This window comes from Xyrauchen texanus, chromosome 16, assembly GCF_025860055.1.
Source record: "Xyrauchen texanus isolate HMW12.3.18 chromosome 16, RBS_HiC_50CHRs, whole genome shotgun sequence".
Classification (NCBI taxonomy): domain Eukaryota; kingdom Metazoa; phylum Chordata; class Actinopteri; order Cypriniformes; family Catostomidae; genus Xyrauchen; species Xyrauchen texanus.
In genome coordinates this window covers 9590909-9609259 of record NC_068291.1, presented here as the reverse complement: position 1 = coordinate 9609259, position 18351 = coordinate 9590909, and the positions used below count along the sequence as shown (strand labels likewise).

Genomic DNA, 18351 nt, shown 5'->3' with positions numbered 1-18351 from the left:
AAAAAGTAATGCAGATGTAAACTTTTTAGATAACTGATGGGAAAATGGCAACAGCACAGAATGGGCCCTGCTTTTTTGTGTGTGTGTGTGTGTGTGTGTGTGTGTGTGTGTGTGTGTGTGTGCGTGTATTTATCACTTTGTGGGGACCAAATGTCCCCATAAGGATAGTAAAACCCGAATTTTTTGACCTTGTGGGGACATTTTGTCAGTCCCCATGAGGAAAACAGCTTATAAATCATACTAAATTATGTTTTTTGAAAATGTAAAAATGCAGAAAGTTTTCTGTGAGGGTTAGGTTTAGGGGTAGGGTTAGGTTTAGGGGATAGAATATAAAGTTTGTACAGTATAAAAACCATTATGTCTATGGAAAGTCCCCATAAAACATGGAAACACTACATGTGTGTGTGTGTGTGTGTGCGTGTGTGTGTGTGTGTGTGTGTGTGTGTGTGTGTGTGTGTGTGTGTGTGTGTGTGTGACACATTTGAAGTCACTGTGTATGTGTTTATGTGTTGTCGGCACCCTGGTTGTGTCCCGCTGAGCACTCAGTATTGGTTCTATCAGTGGTGCTCTTTTTAAAGGCCAGATCACCCATTGTGCTCTATTTACTGCTGCTTGGGTCTAGCCCAAGAGCCCAGTAGTGTAAACCCTTCACTCCTACTTACTGTATGTTCAACCGTTTTCCATAATTTCCATCTGGACCTTTGTTGTTACATGCAGTGGCTGTTTTCATAGCTTATTTGTTGTGCAAGTTTTGATGCACATTTAATGCACTTTGGCAAAAAAATAAACATCCGTAGAACATGATATATTTATACATCTTAGACCTCTGACACATTTTTTAATTGTTGAAAAAATTTATATCTTATTTGATTTTGCTTTTCAAGTAAATTTATCTTGTTTTAAAATGTTTAGATATATTTACTGGAAAAGACAAACATACTAGTTAAAAAAAATTTGTATTGTATTTTATTTAAATGTTTTGCAAGTGTCTTGAACCCACAATCCGGTTTAACAAAACACTAAATGCGCTAATAGCATTGTTCTGCAAAATCAGGAATTGAACAGTGCAAACTGCATTCTGCACAAATTGTTTTGACAGTATTTGTACCATTACCTTATCTGCATAATTTCTTTAATGACTCTGCTAAAACAATACAGACTGTGTGCAAATAAACAACCCTCTCAGTGGGAATGGATTCTAAGTAAATTCCCCTATTATCTTTTTTTTTATCTGAGGTTTATAGATCTCATTCTGTTTGATTTTGGGCATCTAAGCCAGAACGCATTGGTTCAGTTGCTGTATTTATCTGCCTCTGTTGTGTCCTTGCTTGAAATCAATGTCCAAATATTACTACTTTCTAAGAGATTTTCTTGAATGTTTTTGGCTGTTTGCATTTATTTGAGCACTTCAGATCATAAGACTGTTTCCCATTAGCCTGGATAAACCACATCACATAATTTTTCATTTTCTCCCTGCAGATATACAGTACATAAGACACCACCCTGGCAATTATGTTTTATGCATATTCATGTCTAGAATTCACTTTACCACAGGCTAAATTTTGTATTCAGAAAGCACTAGCACTCTGTGCCCCCCTCCTCTCTCTTCATCCATCCATGCATCAATCCCACACCATCCCAACATATATATTATTTTGACACTTAAGCCCCACTTAAAAAAAATTATGAATGTTATTGCAGTAGAATCAAATAATCAAATATCAAACAAAGTGGCACCTGCAAACATGATTTTAGATTTCTCTCAGAATATTTTTTTTTTTCTGTCTGATACAGTTCTGTGTTTGATGTTGTATCAGAACAATACGTCCTCTTTATTCAAAACTTGTTGAATTGCTTGAATGGATAACTCTACATGTTTAATAAGCAAAGCATGTGCTGCTTGGAAACCATTTGAGAGTTAGAAAAATGGGACATGTTTAATAATAAAACGTCTGAAATAATTTGCCACATTTGTATTGGAGCATTTTAATGCTTAGCAACAGCACTGACTTGCTTAGAGAGAAAATGATTTTCATAGAGTGTTACATACTCAGAAATATCTATATATATATTCTGGTGTCAAACTTTTTTAAACTGTTACCTGTTTTGATGTCTCCCCTTCAAGTTTAATTAGCCAATGAAAAATTTAAAAGGAGCAAAAATGTCTTTTCAAGTCTCCGGCTTATGTATGTGGATGTGTGTGTTTCAGGGGGTGGTGGAGGCTGGAATGACAGTAACCCTTTTCCTCAAGGCGGTAGACCCCTTATTCTGGGAGGACAGGGTGGGGAGCCCTGTCAAGCAATGGGCTGGAAAACACGAGGGGGTTTTGGTGGTGGTGGAGGGGCCTGTACAGCTGGTGGAGGAGGTGGAGGATACAGAGGTTAGACTGAATACAAACTTTGTATAGTATGTCAAGTTGATAACATTTCTATTTCTTTTTTTTTCTAGATTTATGGGTTGATTCCCCCCGAAAAGTGTAAACATGGTGGCGCTGTGGTGCTATCAAAACATTGTTTAGTTTAAGCATCCCAAACAGCCCATTATAAACTAGTAGTGGTGAGGATTTTGATTCATCCCAGTTACATGAGTCCTTAGAATCCGTTCCCAAAAAGATTCAATAAGATTTTTTAATTGATTTGTTCATTGACAATTTAATTCTCAATACCAGTAGATGACAATATTTGATGTTTTGAACGAGTGAACGAGTGATGGTCACTCACGACCACAACAAGTCTAATTAGCCTTTATCGAAATTTCTGTATTTACAATTATACTAAGATACTTTAGCACAGCAGTGTTTAAACATAAAATCGTTTCCTCACAAATGACAACAAAGCATACATATCATATCATGAGCATATCATGAGCACAACCTTTAATCAAGCTATAAAAAAAAAAAAAAAAAACTAGACTAAAAACGAATTATGAGTTTCAATAATGTCCGTATCATTGTAATGTGTGCTCATTTTTATTCATTATTTATCCGGGTCCTTTTCTTGTTGAACAAGATTGCAGAACTGAACAAAAGACTTGCCTCCTCCTCTTGTTCAGCCAGTCAGCAGATCCTCGTTCTTGAATGAGGTGACTGATTCCTTCATTTCATTCACAAACGAGTTTACATTCAGTTTGTTCATGAATGTCTCGTCTCGTTCAGACTCAAATGACTGACTATTAGTTCGGGAAAGGGTGTTTTCGTTCAGTGGGTCAAACTAATGATATACTGAATAAGCTCCTTCACAGCCCAAGCTCGAATACTATTGGCTTACTCTGTAGTCAGTAAAAGCAAGATAAAGCAACACAAATGGAATTTGCATGTCTACAAATGTACAAAGACAATTAACATAACTGTTTTCACCACAAAAAAAAAAAAGCCACTAAGTATTGTGTTGAGCTCATTGGCTTCTAAACGGAGAGATGTCAGTGAATGAGAAAAATTAGTCAGTGTACAGAGGTAAATGAGAACGATCCATTCCCTTAAAAGATTAATTTGAAAATACCAATTAATTCATGAACAAAACATCACTATACAGTAGCAACACTGACTATCTGTGTGAAGATGGGGGGAATGTTTGGGGAACCTGTTTGAAAACATTATTAATGCAATTTATTTTGATCAGATATTACATACCTCACCTATATAAGGATGTGCCAAGCTACATTTTACATGATTGAAAAATATTGCCATTTTGTATGCTTTGATCATGAATGGTAACATTTTGTGACTGTTTCTACCCTCCTTGGCTGTAGGGGGCAGCGCTTCGCAGGATAATGATCCCAAAAAGGACGGAGATGATGGAACATCTTTCATAAGCCCTGATGGTGAGATGTACGTGGAGCCACTCAAAGGTAACACAATAGATTTTTGAGATTTCTCCCAAATGACGTATTGTACACTATGCACTTACTCTATGCACTATGCACTCAACCATCTAGTGTATGAATTTTCTTGAAGTGTAGTATCATCAAATGGAACACTTAGTTTTTTGTTTGTTTTTCCCACTCCGAAGCATTCGTCGATTTTCAGCAGATGGAAATATCTTGCAAAGGCACACAATGTGTTGCCGCTAACTTTAGAACATTAGCCAAACTTAGTTCAACGCTTGTATTATTAATAATTTACATATTCTCACAGCATAGGGTGATGGTAAAGTATTCAGGTGCCGCATTCACCATTAACTAATTCAATTAGTTTGTAAAAGCATCTGTGCATACGTTTTGGGCTAACACTGCCCACAACCCCTTGTGCACAGAGATTGTGACAGTTTTCTTTTGACTTTTTCAGTGTTAGAAAAATGTCAAAAGGAATGTGAAGCCAAAGCATTAAATATGATTGTGACAGTTCTCTTTTGACTTTTTCAGTGTTAGAAAAATGTCAAAAGGAATGTGAGGCCAAAGCTTCCATGTCATTAAATATGTCAACCTATAAGTCAAGTAATAATTCATTTAAAGGTAACGACCCTGCTGAAGAAAAAAGCTTAAACCAGCCTTGGGTTTTTTGATAATTTAAGCTAGTTTAAGATGGTTTGGCTGGTTTTACAGCCAAACTAAGCTGGTATTTTGCTAGTTTAGCAGGTCCACCAACTGTCAAGTGAAAACCAGATTTCTGACCAGTGAAGACCATCAAACCACATTACAAACAGTCAAGACAATCAGTATGCAACAAATGGGTCTGTGGTATCAAGACATAATTCTAGACGTGGTAGTATATCCCAATACTAGCATACACTCTACTGTACCTACATACTTAAACGGATGTACTTTCCCATCAACAGACAAGTACATAATTTTTGAGCATAGCAGAAGTACTGTAGGTGAATAGGGATATGGCCAGGAGTAGGGTAAGGCTTCTCTTTAAATCAACAAATTTTAAGGCTTAAATTAATTCCAAGAAGCAAGTTATGATTTTCTTTGAAAATCTTAATAATATCATATTTATTTTGAGGTGATAATAAATACATTTTGTTGCATTATCTAAACGGCTGATACCAAACCTCTTGGGAAACAGAATTGTGGTGGCCTTATGATTAAAGCTCTCTTTGGTTTGTTGAATTTGAATCCAAAGTTTTGGGTGACCCAGTTCTACTCTGTCACCATTGTTCCTTTGAGCAAGATGCTTTAAGCATCTCCTTACTTTTTGGTAGGATTGGTGCATCAAGAAATGTGCTTCTTTGCCAGATATTTAATACAATTGTCCTGCTTCAGTGTTCTGTAACTGGGGATTTTTTATTTTAAAAGTATATAGTCATGTTATGATGTATTTCCTATTGACCCAGGGTTTTGGGATCAGATATGTCAAAGGGCATGTCCCTTTTTAATAGGACTTAGATTACATCACAGCCATGATTCGCTAATTTATATTGCTAATCAGTGGCAGTATAAGGGGTAAGGACATTATTATTCTAGATAATATTCTAGATTATTCGTGGGCCATACAATTGCTTGAAATTTCTGATTGTGGGTTGAAATTAATGTACGCATTCCATTACGTGCTCACACACCAAAAACACTTAAATATCTGTCTACAATATTTTGTGTTGTTCAGTGGCAGGCCATGCATTAAAAGTCTAGGTCTTCAATGTGATTCATGGCATTAAGAAAACACAGTTTCACAATGAATAAGACACCCTATGCCTTTGGGCGTCACACATTATGTCGCAGCTAATTAGTAATACCAATTGACATTTTAAAAACGCGTCCACGCACGAAAGCCAGAACTTGAAAGGACAATTAATGCTTAAGCAAGCCTAATTTTAACTGCAGCGTGACTGTGTTATTAAATGAACGTCTCCCGAAAAGACATTAAAAAATCATAATTGTTCATATGAATCTACCAAGGATGTTTATAATACCTGGAAAAATCTATCTAATAATATCTGCGATTTAAATGTTGCTTGCAATAAATTTCATTCAGGTTAGATGTGGGATTTTCCTACTTGATATCTCCGACCATAATTGCATTCCATTCCATGATATTCAGATGAAGTTTAAGGAAACAAAACGTCTCGGGTTACATGTGTAACCCTTGTTCCCTGAAAAAAGCGGAACGAGATGCTGCGCTGCTAAGCGCTACGGGGAACAACTGTAGCTGTGAACCGAGCTGAAATAGTGTGTGTAATTTATAGCCTCGGTTGATGTAATCATTAGATGCACCTGTGGCCAGGCTATAAATGGATACGTCACCAGGTGTCGTCAGATACTTCTTTTTGAAGAGCAGTCCTGGGACGTCCCAGTGCGGTAAAGCAGCGCAACATCTCGTTCCGCCTTTTTCAGGGAACAAGGGTTACGCATGTAACCCTTGATGCTGCGCTGCTAAGCGCTACGGGGAACGCAATACCCACGCCGCCGCACTTGAGGCTGTCCGGACCCCTACGGTTGTGCAGTGTACTCACAAAATCGCGAGAGGTCTCAGACATGAGCTTGAGATGTTGACTCAAGGGCATTAGAGCCCGGAGTAGCATAAACATCTAAACCATTCAATTTTGATGAATGTGTGCGGAGAGGACCAGCCTGCCGCATCACAAACTTGTTCAGGCGTGAGCTGAGATGTCGACTCAAGGGCATAAGAGCCCGGAGTAGCAAAGCATCTAACCCATAAAGTTCAATGAATGTGTGAAGATAACCCTATCGCAACACAAACTTGTCATAAAAACTGATGAATGTGAGCGGAGAGGACCAGCCTATATATAATATTTTCTAAACAGAAGAGAGAAGAAAAAAGAGAACAAAGAGAACAACGTTCACTGCACACTGCCTAACTGATTCTAACTCCTAACAGAGGAAAGAAAGTTTTGACAGGGTTTGTGAAACACACAGAAACAGAATCGCTCTGAAAAAAGAGTTTCTGACGACACCTGGTGACGTATCCATTTATAGCCTGGCCACAGGTGCATCTAATGATTACATCAGCCAAGGCTATAAATTCCAGTCAATGTTCATTGACGTGTTACACACACTATTTCAGCTCGGTTCACAGCTAGAGTTGTTCCCCGTAGCGCTTAGCAGCGCAGCATCAAAGTGAAGCTTTTTGTAAAGGGAACTACAATGCTCCCGTTAGCTTAGCAGGGGTTTGACTCTCATTAGAGAGGTCTCCTAGCAACCCAACTGATAAACAATGCTGCAGCACTAGCATTTGTACTTCAGGTGTATGATTATCAAAAGAGATTCAAATGTTTTATACACCTGTTTCTGCAGGCATTTGTTAAACAAGATTTAATATCATATAATGTGGAAATAAACTCATTTATCGATATTACTCAATAAAGTGAACTTTTATCACTTACTTTCTCCCTGAGGCATGTTTGTGTGATATCATACACCTGAATATCGGCGAAATCAGAGTTGAGAATTTCTGCAAGAGCCAAAAAGTCATAATTCTGACTTCAAGATGCATTCCATTGCACTTTTCCTGGTAGGAAGTTGTAAAACCCGACTTTCCGAGTTGTGTTGAATGGAACGCAGCACTACTTTTCAAAACTTGATCTGACACTGAATGCTCGAGCAGCCTAATTTACACTTAGAAAACTCCTGATGTTGCTATAACATACCAATTTACTTGAAGTGAAAATCAGTCCTCCTTTCTTGTTTAATAAATGAAGCAATCACACGGTCATGCTGAACATCTCGTGTTTTAAAATCCATAAGGATCACTTTCTCTATGGTGATAGCAGTAATTATGACAAATCTCGCACTCTTCGCTTTCAGATGACATCACTTAAAGCGTGATTGCATCACTCAAGGCCAGCTAGAAGGCCTTGACCAGGACATATCCTAAAGATCACACCCACCAAGAACAAATAAATCAATCTGATAGGCTAAAATATCTAACAATCTGAATTTAGTTGCTCATTCATTTGCACTGTTGAGGGAATCTCAAGAAATTCTGAAGGCCTGAGGGGGTGCTGCTTTGGGCATGCGATTTGTGAAACCATTGTCACACTTCGCTTGAAAGCATCAAGGAATAAATTCTGACTGGATACACTTATAGTTTTTCTCTATTTGTTTGTAGATTCATTAAGAGTGGAAAGTGTAAAAATACATGCAAAAAGGTGATTGAGAATGAAAGGATGAAAAATTATTATTTATTTGGCATGTTATGCCAGCAGAAAAGGCTTTGCTGGCCCTGAGAATTTGCCACTGGTGTTGTTATCATTTAAAATTATTTTTAAAGATTATTTGAAAGGAATTTTTTCAGGTTAATTGAATCAAGGCATTTTTTTCTTTTGTAATTATTTCTCAAATGGCCTTGCGGGAGAGTAAAATGGTCTCCCGGGCCTTATACGGCCCTGAGGCCTGACGTTCCCCACCCCTGCCATATATGATATAGCAATGCTGTTTTCAGGTATGGAAGGCGACGGTGAAGTTATCATCAACCCAGTGCAGAATTGCAGTCACTGTGAGTCAGGAGATTGCCACGAGACCTATGAGGGCACAGTCTGTTACTGTGATGAAGGTCTCTCACTGGCCCCAGATGGAATGTCCTGCATCAACTCTAGTGGTGAGTTCATCATAACACACTTCAGCACCATTAGATGAACGACTAGCTAAAAAAAATTTAAGAATGAATGTCTAGGAAATGTGTTCTCGGAATAACAAAGTTCTTTCTCAAGAACGGCATAAAAGCCCAACTCAATTCTCTTCCATTTACAGACACTCTGACAGAGGTCATCATTGTGAACTGTAGCTCCTTTTGCCAGCTTTTTCTCCAAAAAAGAATGATCATCACCTGTTGCACAACTCTGTGTGCTGATGCTTTATTACATGTACAAAATTTTGTATATGCAAATCTGTTTGTAAAAGGATTAAGGGAAAGGAGGAGGTGAGAACCGGCTTGACAGTATAAATAATATTTTATGACAAACTTCACCCAAAAGACACAAACACACACATATGACAGACAGCTTCCCGTAAACTCTCTCTCTCTCTGTCGCACCACCTTCCGCAGTCGGCCTTTATCCCTCTCGGAGGCTTGATTAGCCTGATAAGGGACCGGGTGTGTAGAATCACGGCCCATCCGCTCCCTCCGTCCTGTCACACTGTTAATTTATGCAAATTTGAAAATTCCATCTTTTCTCCATTGCTTCACCCAAAATGTTTTAATTCTGTCAACATTTACTCACCCTCATGTTTATTTCAAACCTCTTTTTCTTTTAAATGGAACATTCAATGGAAGGATGTCTGGTTGTTTTTATTACAATAATTGAGAACTAAAGCTTTCAAGCTTTTTCAAGGACACAAATGTACCATAAATGTATCATAAAAGAAGTCTATATGACTAATGGGCTTAATTATTTGTGTGAGGAACATACAGAAATTTAGGTAAAAAGTTTGAAACAAACTAAAGGCCTTTGCGCAACAAACACAACACGATTATGCGAAACAAATCACAGACAAATGGGCCTTTCACATTAAAAGTGAGGTGAATGATCGCTGTTAACACATTCACCCCTTTACAATAGACCTTTTTCACACCACACTCTGGGATTTGGTAAGCGGAAGTAAACACGTGCAGGGTAAACTTCGACAGGGGTGAATGGAAATGAATGGGAGATCACAACAAATGTTATTTTCACTTACTCATTTGCTGCAACAAAAAATTCACTATTATGTTTGAATGACTTTCCAGAAGAGGAAATAAATAGAGCAGTGAATTAACTTTTCTGAATTAAATTCTGAACCAGCAGTGAGGATGTTTTTTTTTTCATGTGAATCAAATGGCTTAAAAACCTTTTCTCATATGGGTTCTCTTAACATTTAAAGTATAAACATAAATTATATTGCTGCATCACTGCCTTGCATCCCCTGTAAAAAAGCTCCATGATCTTATGTGGATTGTCTTCCTTTGCTGTATTTTTTGCGTTTTGCTTTTGTCAGTGAGCGAATGTTTGCTCCAGGTGTTAATTGGCTTCATAGGAATCAATTATTTTAATTAAAATGTTTAATCACGTCAAGAAATCACTACATACATTCGCATTTGTTGTACAAAGGCCTTTAGGCGCATTGGCCAAAAATATTATTTTCACACTAAGCTTAATTCCAGGATAATATCTTTTTAACCCTGGGCAAAATAATGTTTGACACCCTTTCAACTAAATTTATACAGTATATATACAGTGTAAATAGTATTTATATAACTTAATTAAATAACTATAATATATCATTTTCACAAGCTATACTGTATATATTATATTATATTATATATTTTTCAGTTTTATATTTCAATAAGTTTTTGCCTCTAAGTAAAACTGACAATGAATGACTGATATTGATTCATTGACCCTGCACTCTGACCCCAACTTAGTTGGGATATGTGAAAAATAAATAATTTCACCATGTATATGCAGAAATGTATGTATAATGTGTGACAACTGATCAATTATTATTATATTATTATTATATTGTTAACTATGTAAAACGTCAAACAGTTACGCCAAATTCGTAAACTGGAGTGAAAGAAATGTTTAGAGATAAACATCCAAAATAGGTCACATGCTTGTTGCATATTATACTTGTCCAATCAGTGCCACTAACCTCATAAATATGCACATAAAAATGTTAACCCTGGGTTTACAAATGTCGAGTAAAATCTCGAAACCTGACTACCCAGAATTAATTATTTCTAGTTTAAAATATGGAATAAAGTGGCCTTGGAATTTCAGTTTAATTTGTGTGTATAGCACTTTTCACAATACATACTGATGCACAGCAGCTTTAAAAAGAGTAATGCCTTACATATCCCCCAATGAGCAAGCCAAAGTCAAGTGGCAAGGAATAACTCCCTAAGATGTTTTGTAGATGAAAAAGAATCCTTGGAAGGAACCAAGAGACCTTCTCTTCTGGCTGGCACATATTTTAAGTGTGAAAACCCAACTGAGTTCTACCTGCCTTATATGAGTAGTGTATTTGTTATTGTGCTTTGTGTAGAGGTGTATATGCTGCCTGCCCAGCCATCTCTCTCTCATCTGGCACTTGGCCTGTCTGTGGGGACCTCCGCGCTCATCGCCGCTCTGCTGTTGGCTGTGTCTGGTGTTATGATCAGTAAGTTGAGCATGTCAAATCCTTTTCATGAAGATACTTTCACAGTTGTTTAGAGACTTTATAACTAGGCTAACTAAAACATAATATTTGAGTAATATCTGATTTTCTGGGGTTCTGGAAAGAAAAAGGGTAATTCAGCACCTGTTAAAATATTACAGAAAAGCAAGTGTAACCATGTTTATTTGCACAAAGAACATAATCCTAGAAATGCTGACATGTCAATTAGGGTTGTGAGGGTTATGAAATTTTGGCTGATGATGAATTGTAATACAAATGTAATACAATACAAATATTTTAATTGTGTTTAGCAATATAATTTTGTGTTCATGTCAGCTACATTGTAGTTACAGCTAAATACATATATATTAAGAAATTCATATTGAATCGCATATTGATTTTTAAAATATAAAAAAGGCATATTTTAAAAGCAAATATTACACTGGGCAGAATGACATAATTATATTCTAAATGTGTGTGTGTGTATGAATATATATATATATATATATATATATATATATATATATATATATATATATTAGTAAATGCCTATTTAACAAGAGCTGTGAAGTTCTGAAATGAGGATGCGTGTAACTCCTTTTGTATCTTGTTTGCATTAGGCATCACCACAGGTTCACACGCACACAAACACACCCTGCAGCATCCCACCTTACACATCATCTGTCCATCTACGCTCTACTAACAGCCTCCAAGTGATAAATAGAATAGACGCGTGATAAATGGGCTGTTAACTGGACTTTGACAGGCCTTCTCGATTACCACTTTATGAATAAATCACTTCGACATGCCACACTAATGTGTTTACCGCTTGGGTCAAGCCCACCAGTTTATAGGTATGATCGTTTTTGGGTGTAACATTTCAGATATATCCATGCTAGTATCCACAAATTTGCAACACAAATGGCCCCTATGTGTTTGTTTTTATTTTGCACGTACAAAATCTGTTACAAAGTCCATTCAGGTACCTACTTCATTTCAACACTGAAATGTCAACAACACTATGTTGCAAACTCCTTTGTAACCAACCAATGTTAAAGGTGCTCTAAGCAATTTTTCTATTGAACCTAAAACAAAACGCCCTATTACCTGACAGATATTACTGAAAATATCACACCCATCTCTGTGGCAGACCTAGGCTCTATAAACAGTAAACTAAAATGTGAAGGTGAGTCGCAGTCAGATTCTTTATTTAGCCAATAAGAAGACTTTTAGGTGCTTCCTGTCTGTCAAGCATTTTGTGCATGCAGGACACACATTTATGAGAAAAAGTAAGCTGAGAGGCCAGGTCCACACTACGTTCAGTTGTGGGTTTTCTAACTTCATTATTTTTTTTGTAAGTATTAAAGTTAATGCTGTCCCAGCGTGGATGAGAGGCATAAAGGTAGCATAATCAATGTGTTTTAAACTGTAAACATATTAGTGTGAACATGGCCTAATTCAGTGGCTAAGTCTGTCAGAAGTTCCAGAATGGCTAATATCACTTACAACAACTTTAAGCAATTAAAAATGTCATATTGTGTATCCAGTGTACAGACGTAAACACACCGAGCTTCAGTCCATCCAGTTAGAGCTTCAGAGTCCAGACTGTAAGCTGAGCAAACTGAGGGCCTCCACCATCATGACCGACTACAACCCCAATTACTGCTTTGGTGGGAAGACCGCCTCTGTCAATGACCTCAAGGAGGTGCCAAGGCGCAACATCTCTCTTACCAGGTAAGCAGCGAATGCATACTCTGTGCTATTTATTTGGAATTAAGTATATGATTAAATCAGTTTATCCCAGTCCTCCTGGACCAGGATTGGGAAACAGAATTAAAGTGAGAGATGTTAAGGTTTAACACTGACAGCGATTAAACTTGTGGAGATCGCCTAGTTGCTCTATAAATGGTTGCCAGCAGGTGTTCCTACAATACTGTTAATCAAGTGAGTGTCAAGGTCTCTTCTCCTATTGGTAGTCACTGTATAATTTTTATGCTCCCCTTTTTGTTACACCATTAATGTTCGTTGTCAGTAACGTCACCATAAATATCCACCTCTAATTGAAAATAAAATACATCTGGTTGGTTTATTTCAATCGCTTTCAGTGTTAATACCCTTTAACAACTAACTGAGAATGGTTGACTACAGTTATTTAAGACTGAATTTTCTAATTAATGAAATCTGAAACAATCATAAATGATTGTATGTGTAAAAAATGTGAAAAGGCATTATAATAATGCTCAAAATGTACAATTATTTGCTTGTAGAGGTTTGGGTCATGGGGCCTTTGGTGAGGTCTATGAAGGGCTGGCCATTGGGATACCAGGGGAGCCAAATCCTATGCAAGTGGCAGTCAAGGTAAGATCTAAAGATGAAGCACTACATAATATATGAAACCACTACCCCCTATTTTTTTATAAATATGTTGTATGTTCTAGGTCCTGTTGTTGCCTGGCTTGCTTGATTAGCTCTATATGTTTCTGAACTTGAATTAACCTGGGATATTTTTTGTTCTTCAAAGCAAGCTTAAAATTATCCAAATATTTCATCAGATCAACACATTAAATACTGTAACCATCTTGCTATCAGGTTAACTATCAATGCTGAAAAGTATATAAAATCAACTTCTGAAGTTTTACATGATTCTTACTGGTCGATGTTGGTCAAAGTTGGTTAGGTGCTTGATCAGATTGACTACCAGCTGAAATCAACATGGTAGACCTTGATTGGGGTTAATAGACCAAATTGGCTAAGCTAATGAGGACCTAGTTTAGCTGGTTACCCATTTTCCAGAACAGCTTGTTGACCAGTCTGACCACCATGATGGTATGGTACACTGTAATAAATAAAAGATACTCAAGGCACTATTTGGGGTTCCTTAGCTTCCTCACTGGCAGAACTCTATGATGATCTTCCAGGCAACCTTTCAGTTCTCTGAGAAACTTACTCTTAGTTCCTGCAAGAACTGTTCACTGTTAGTTGTACCTTTCGTAAGACCATCATAAGGGAAACGCTTTGGGGCTTTTGAAAATATTTTGAAGGTCACTGAGTACATAAATAGGATATCTGAGGCTTTTTTAAAGGATGCCTGGGGAATCTCCAGAGAGTTCCACCAATGTTGCATGTGAAGAACCCCAAATGGTTTCTTAGGAGTCTTTTAGTTTTTACAGTGTATGACCTGTTTGTGTTTGTTTGTTTGTTTATTTGTTTGTTTGTTTGTTTGTTTTTTCCTTAAGGATTCCAGTAGATATCTCAGTTTTATACCAAATTACTTATCAGGCCATATTGCAAAAATTGGACCCAGGTCACTAAATCCAAAATCAGATTTAATTAACAAACCACATCTGGTACTACCTAATCTTACAGATGTTCAAATTGAGCCTTCAATTAAAAAATGTAATGAGCATGTGCATGTTTAGTGATGCATGTAGTTTTGATTATAAAATTATTCCCTGATTAGACACTTCCTGAGGTGTGCTCCGAGCAGGATGAGCTGGATTTTCTCATGGAAGCTCTTATAATCAGGTAAAAATGAAAAATAAACACACAAGCACAAAGGATACAACATTTTGTACATGCTTAGAGACAACCTGCTGTTTGGAGACATATTGCAAGAGGATCAACCCGACCACTGGTACGTCTAAGGGGTAAAACTCTCTTTCTGTCTTCCTCTGACAGCAAGTTTAGTCACCAGAACATTGTGCGGTGTATTGGGGTGAGCCTCCAGGCTCTGCCTCGCTTCATTCTACTGGAACTGATGGCTGGAGGAGATCTCAAGAGCTTCCTGAGGGAAACTAGACCTAGACTAGTAAGAGTACACACAGAACTCTCACTGTCTGTTATATTGCATACATTCTAAACCTCTTACAGTTCTTTTGATTAGACCATTATTGCTTTTTTATGAAACATCATCATAGTTTTCTTTTTTATAATTTATTTGGATTTTTTTCCTCATATCAGAATATTGTATTTTATTTTAATCTTAAGTTTTGTGTCTTTTGTAAACTGCAAAGTTCATTTGATTCTGTACTCTTGTTTATCTTGTAATGTCAATGCATCTCCCTTTTATCTTGGTATACACTTTGCCAGGCTGCAAGATTATTTTGACCACCTTATACCTGCAAACCATATTAAGGTTGGTTAAATTCCCAGCATTCTGTCCTTCTGTCTTGTTATTCTGCTTCCCAGGAGCACCCTTCCAGTCTAACCATTGTGGATCTTCTCAACATAGCCCGAGATATAGCCCGTGGCTGCCAGTACTTAGAAGAGAACCAGTTCATCCACAGGTATAATTACTGACTCCCCAACAAACCTGTGCACTTTATGGTTCCCTATAATCTAACATATGGATGGTCAACTTTCTTTCACAGTCAGCTTAAATTTGTTCTTTGACTCTGTGACTCTCACACTCCTCTGGCACTGGAAGGAGTTCTTCTTCCTTTAGAAACTCTCATCTAGAATGGCATGAAAAATGAATCCACTAGTGCTCATTTAAGCCAGAAGAGCAGCCAGCTGTATATCAGGGACACTGAGACTTGTACCCATCTGTGGTTTCATTCTGAAGTTCATTCTCACAGAGCTTAAAATGTACCTGGTTCAGTTTTGACTTTTTGTCTGAGCACTAAGGTGTTGCTCGTTCTTTTTTTTTTTTTGTTCCACTATTCACATTTACTCCAACTTGAAGATATTGGGTGAGAAACATCAAATGTCTTCAAATAGTTCCCAAAATATTTTTTTTTGGAGGATTTCATTTACAACAGAGACATACATAGTCTTACTTTTGACTGTCCTTATAAAGTCCACTTTGCCGCTTTTTCTAGCCATATAGCAATATTGGTATTTTGTTTACCTACTATAAAGTCTCTCAAACAATACTCTTAATATCATTAAAAGATTTGATGCCATTAACCTCACAGACTTTTGCAAATACAGTTTACTCTATTTGCCAATAGAGTTATTCGTTTTTACGAATGTGAACACAATTTTGTTTCTTGGTGAACTGATATAAACCTGTGCACCTTAATTCTGATAATTATGAAAATCCCAGCCAATCAGACTGGAACTGGTGATTTCAGCCAGGTCTTGCTGTGTGCAATATTACAATAAAATAATGTGCTAATATGGCCACATGGGTTAAAAAGTAATTTAAACCTAAGTAAATCAGTCATCTGTGATATGAAAGTGTTTTGAGGAGGAGATAAATAGAAAAGTTAAGAGATTCATTTTCTGAATAATGTACAAGTTGACTGAAGTCCATGTTAAGGTCATTAAAGTAATGTGTCTAATCTGAATGGGGTAAACATTGTAACTCTGAATATGTTTGAATTGTTTTCAAAACTCAAATTGAATGCTACTGTAGCAAAGCTGGAGCTAGTGTTTAGGTGTGATTTGAAAATAACAGAACAAAATATCATGTCTAACTGGATACTTTTTTCTATAGAAAATATTAGACTTCAATATGTCTGCCAGGTACAGTGTATTCAGTAGTTGAAATAATCACTCTTTTATTCTTGTTAACAGGGACATTGCTGCCAGGAACTGCCTTCTGACCTGCAAAGGTCCAGGAAGAGTTGCCAAAATTGGGGACTTTGGCATGGCCAGAGACATCTACAGGTATGGAAACAAATGGCATCATGAGCTAATAGATATATTGGCTCATAATTCACCTTAAAATCTTCATACCAGCCAAAGCAAAAATAAATAAATTGATCAAATATTCAAGGGATAAACCTTGGGAATAACCTTGGGATAAACCAGACTCGCTGTGGGGGCCAGTACCCCTCTGGCAAACATCATTAATATAATTCCAATATTACTTATGTATAGTGCAAGTCATGGTTTAAAATTATTAAATTAAGTAAGTGTTAAGCGTCAGTGTTTAAACAAAGATTTTGTATGAACTGTAAGATTAATGACTAATGTCTATGAAGTCCATCCTGGATTAACTGCAGAAGTTCACATAGATGCAATTGTCCTTGTTAGTTGGCTGATGAAGGGTTTGTTGGCAATTAATTGATTGTCTATGTATTCCATTTCAAGAGTGTAGTCCATCATTAGACCGAGGTGATGGAGGCAGAGATCAGTTAGGTGGATCGCAGTTCAACCTGCCGGTAATTTCGGTGAGGTCTATATTAAGTCCAAGGTTCAGGCAATGACATATGACATATCCTATGTCTTATGGTTGGAGTTAGTATCAGTTCATCCTCTGAAGTCCATCGTAATAGATTGTAATTATTAATTATACATGTAGCAGTGGAGTCCAACACGAACAGGAATGGAGCTGGATCCCTCCGGTTCTGGTGACCTCAGAATAGGAGTCCCGAGGTTGAGACAGGGCAACAAATAAAATAATATTAGTGTAGATGCCATTCAATTTATTACAGAGTTATAGATCATGATCACTGTTTCTGGTTCCGACAGACCTAACTAAAGCAGCCTAATTGTGAGTTGAAGCGTAAATTAGGTGTATGCCTGGCTAAACAGATGAGTCTTTAGTCTAGACTTAAACTGAGTGAGTGTGTCTGCATCCCGAACAATGTTAGGGAGAATATTCCATAGTTTAGGAGACAAATATGAAAAGGAATGGCCTCCTTTTGTGGATTTTGATATTGTAAGAACTATAAACAGGTCTGAATTTTGCGATTGTAATAAACGTGATGGAATATAGCATGGTAGAAGGTCACTTAAGTACTGTAGAGCTTGACCATTCAAAGCTTTGTATGTAGTTGACAGAATTTTAAAATGTATATGAAATTTAACAGGTAGCCAATGTAACGATGATAAAATTGGGCTAATATGATCATATTTCTTGGTTCTCAATAGCGTTCTGGCTGCTGCATTTTGAACCAATTGAAGTTTATTTATTGATGGACATCATCCCAGTATTGCATTACAATAATCTAGTCTTGAGGACATGAACACATTAATTCATTTTTCAGCATCAGCAACAGAGAGCATGTGTCCTAATTTAGCAATATTTCTTAGGTGGAAGAATGCTGTTCTACAAACATTGGTAATTTAATTTTCAAAGGACAGATTGGTATCAAATATAACACATAAATTCTTCGCTGTTGAAGATGATGTAACAGTACATCCATCAAGACTCAAATTAGATTTTAGCGGCTTATTTTTAGAGGTTTTTGGTCCAATAATTAGTACCTCTGTTTTGTCGGAATTGAGTAGAAGTAAATTTCTGGCCATCCAATCTTTTATTTCATTGATACACTCTGCAGTACATTCTAAGTGGATAAACATTTCCTTCTTATTTACATAGAGTTTCACGTCAGTTAAAGCAGGTTCTTTCTTTGGGCAGTTCACACA

General features: G+C 37.0%; 1 protein-coding gene across 1 annotated transcript in view; it reads left to right on the top strand.

Annotated features, from left to right (window-relative positions):
• LOC127657223 (ALK tyrosine kinase receptor) overlaps positions 1-18351 on the top strand; it is a 751733-nt gene that overhangs the window by 719948 nt on the left and 13434 nt on the right. Inside the window, exons 16-25 of the mRNA XM_052145921.1 lie at positions 2210-2380; positions 3748-3846; positions 8339-8494; positions 10921-11034; positions 12579-12765; positions 13299-13389; positions 14492-14556; positions 14710-14839; positions 15220-15317; positions 16552-16644. Coding sequence (XP_052001881.1) covers positions 2210-2380; positions 3748-3846; positions 8339-8494; positions 10921-11034; positions 12579-12765; positions 13299-13389; positions 14492-14556; positions 14710-14839; positions 15220-15317; positions 16552-16644 — 1204 coding nt within the window. The remainder of the gene's footprint in view (positions 1-2209; positions 2381-3747; positions 3847-8338; positions 8495-10920; positions 11035-12578; positions 12766-13298; positions 13390-14491; positions 14557-14709; positions 14840-15219; positions 15318-16551; positions 16645-18351) is intronic.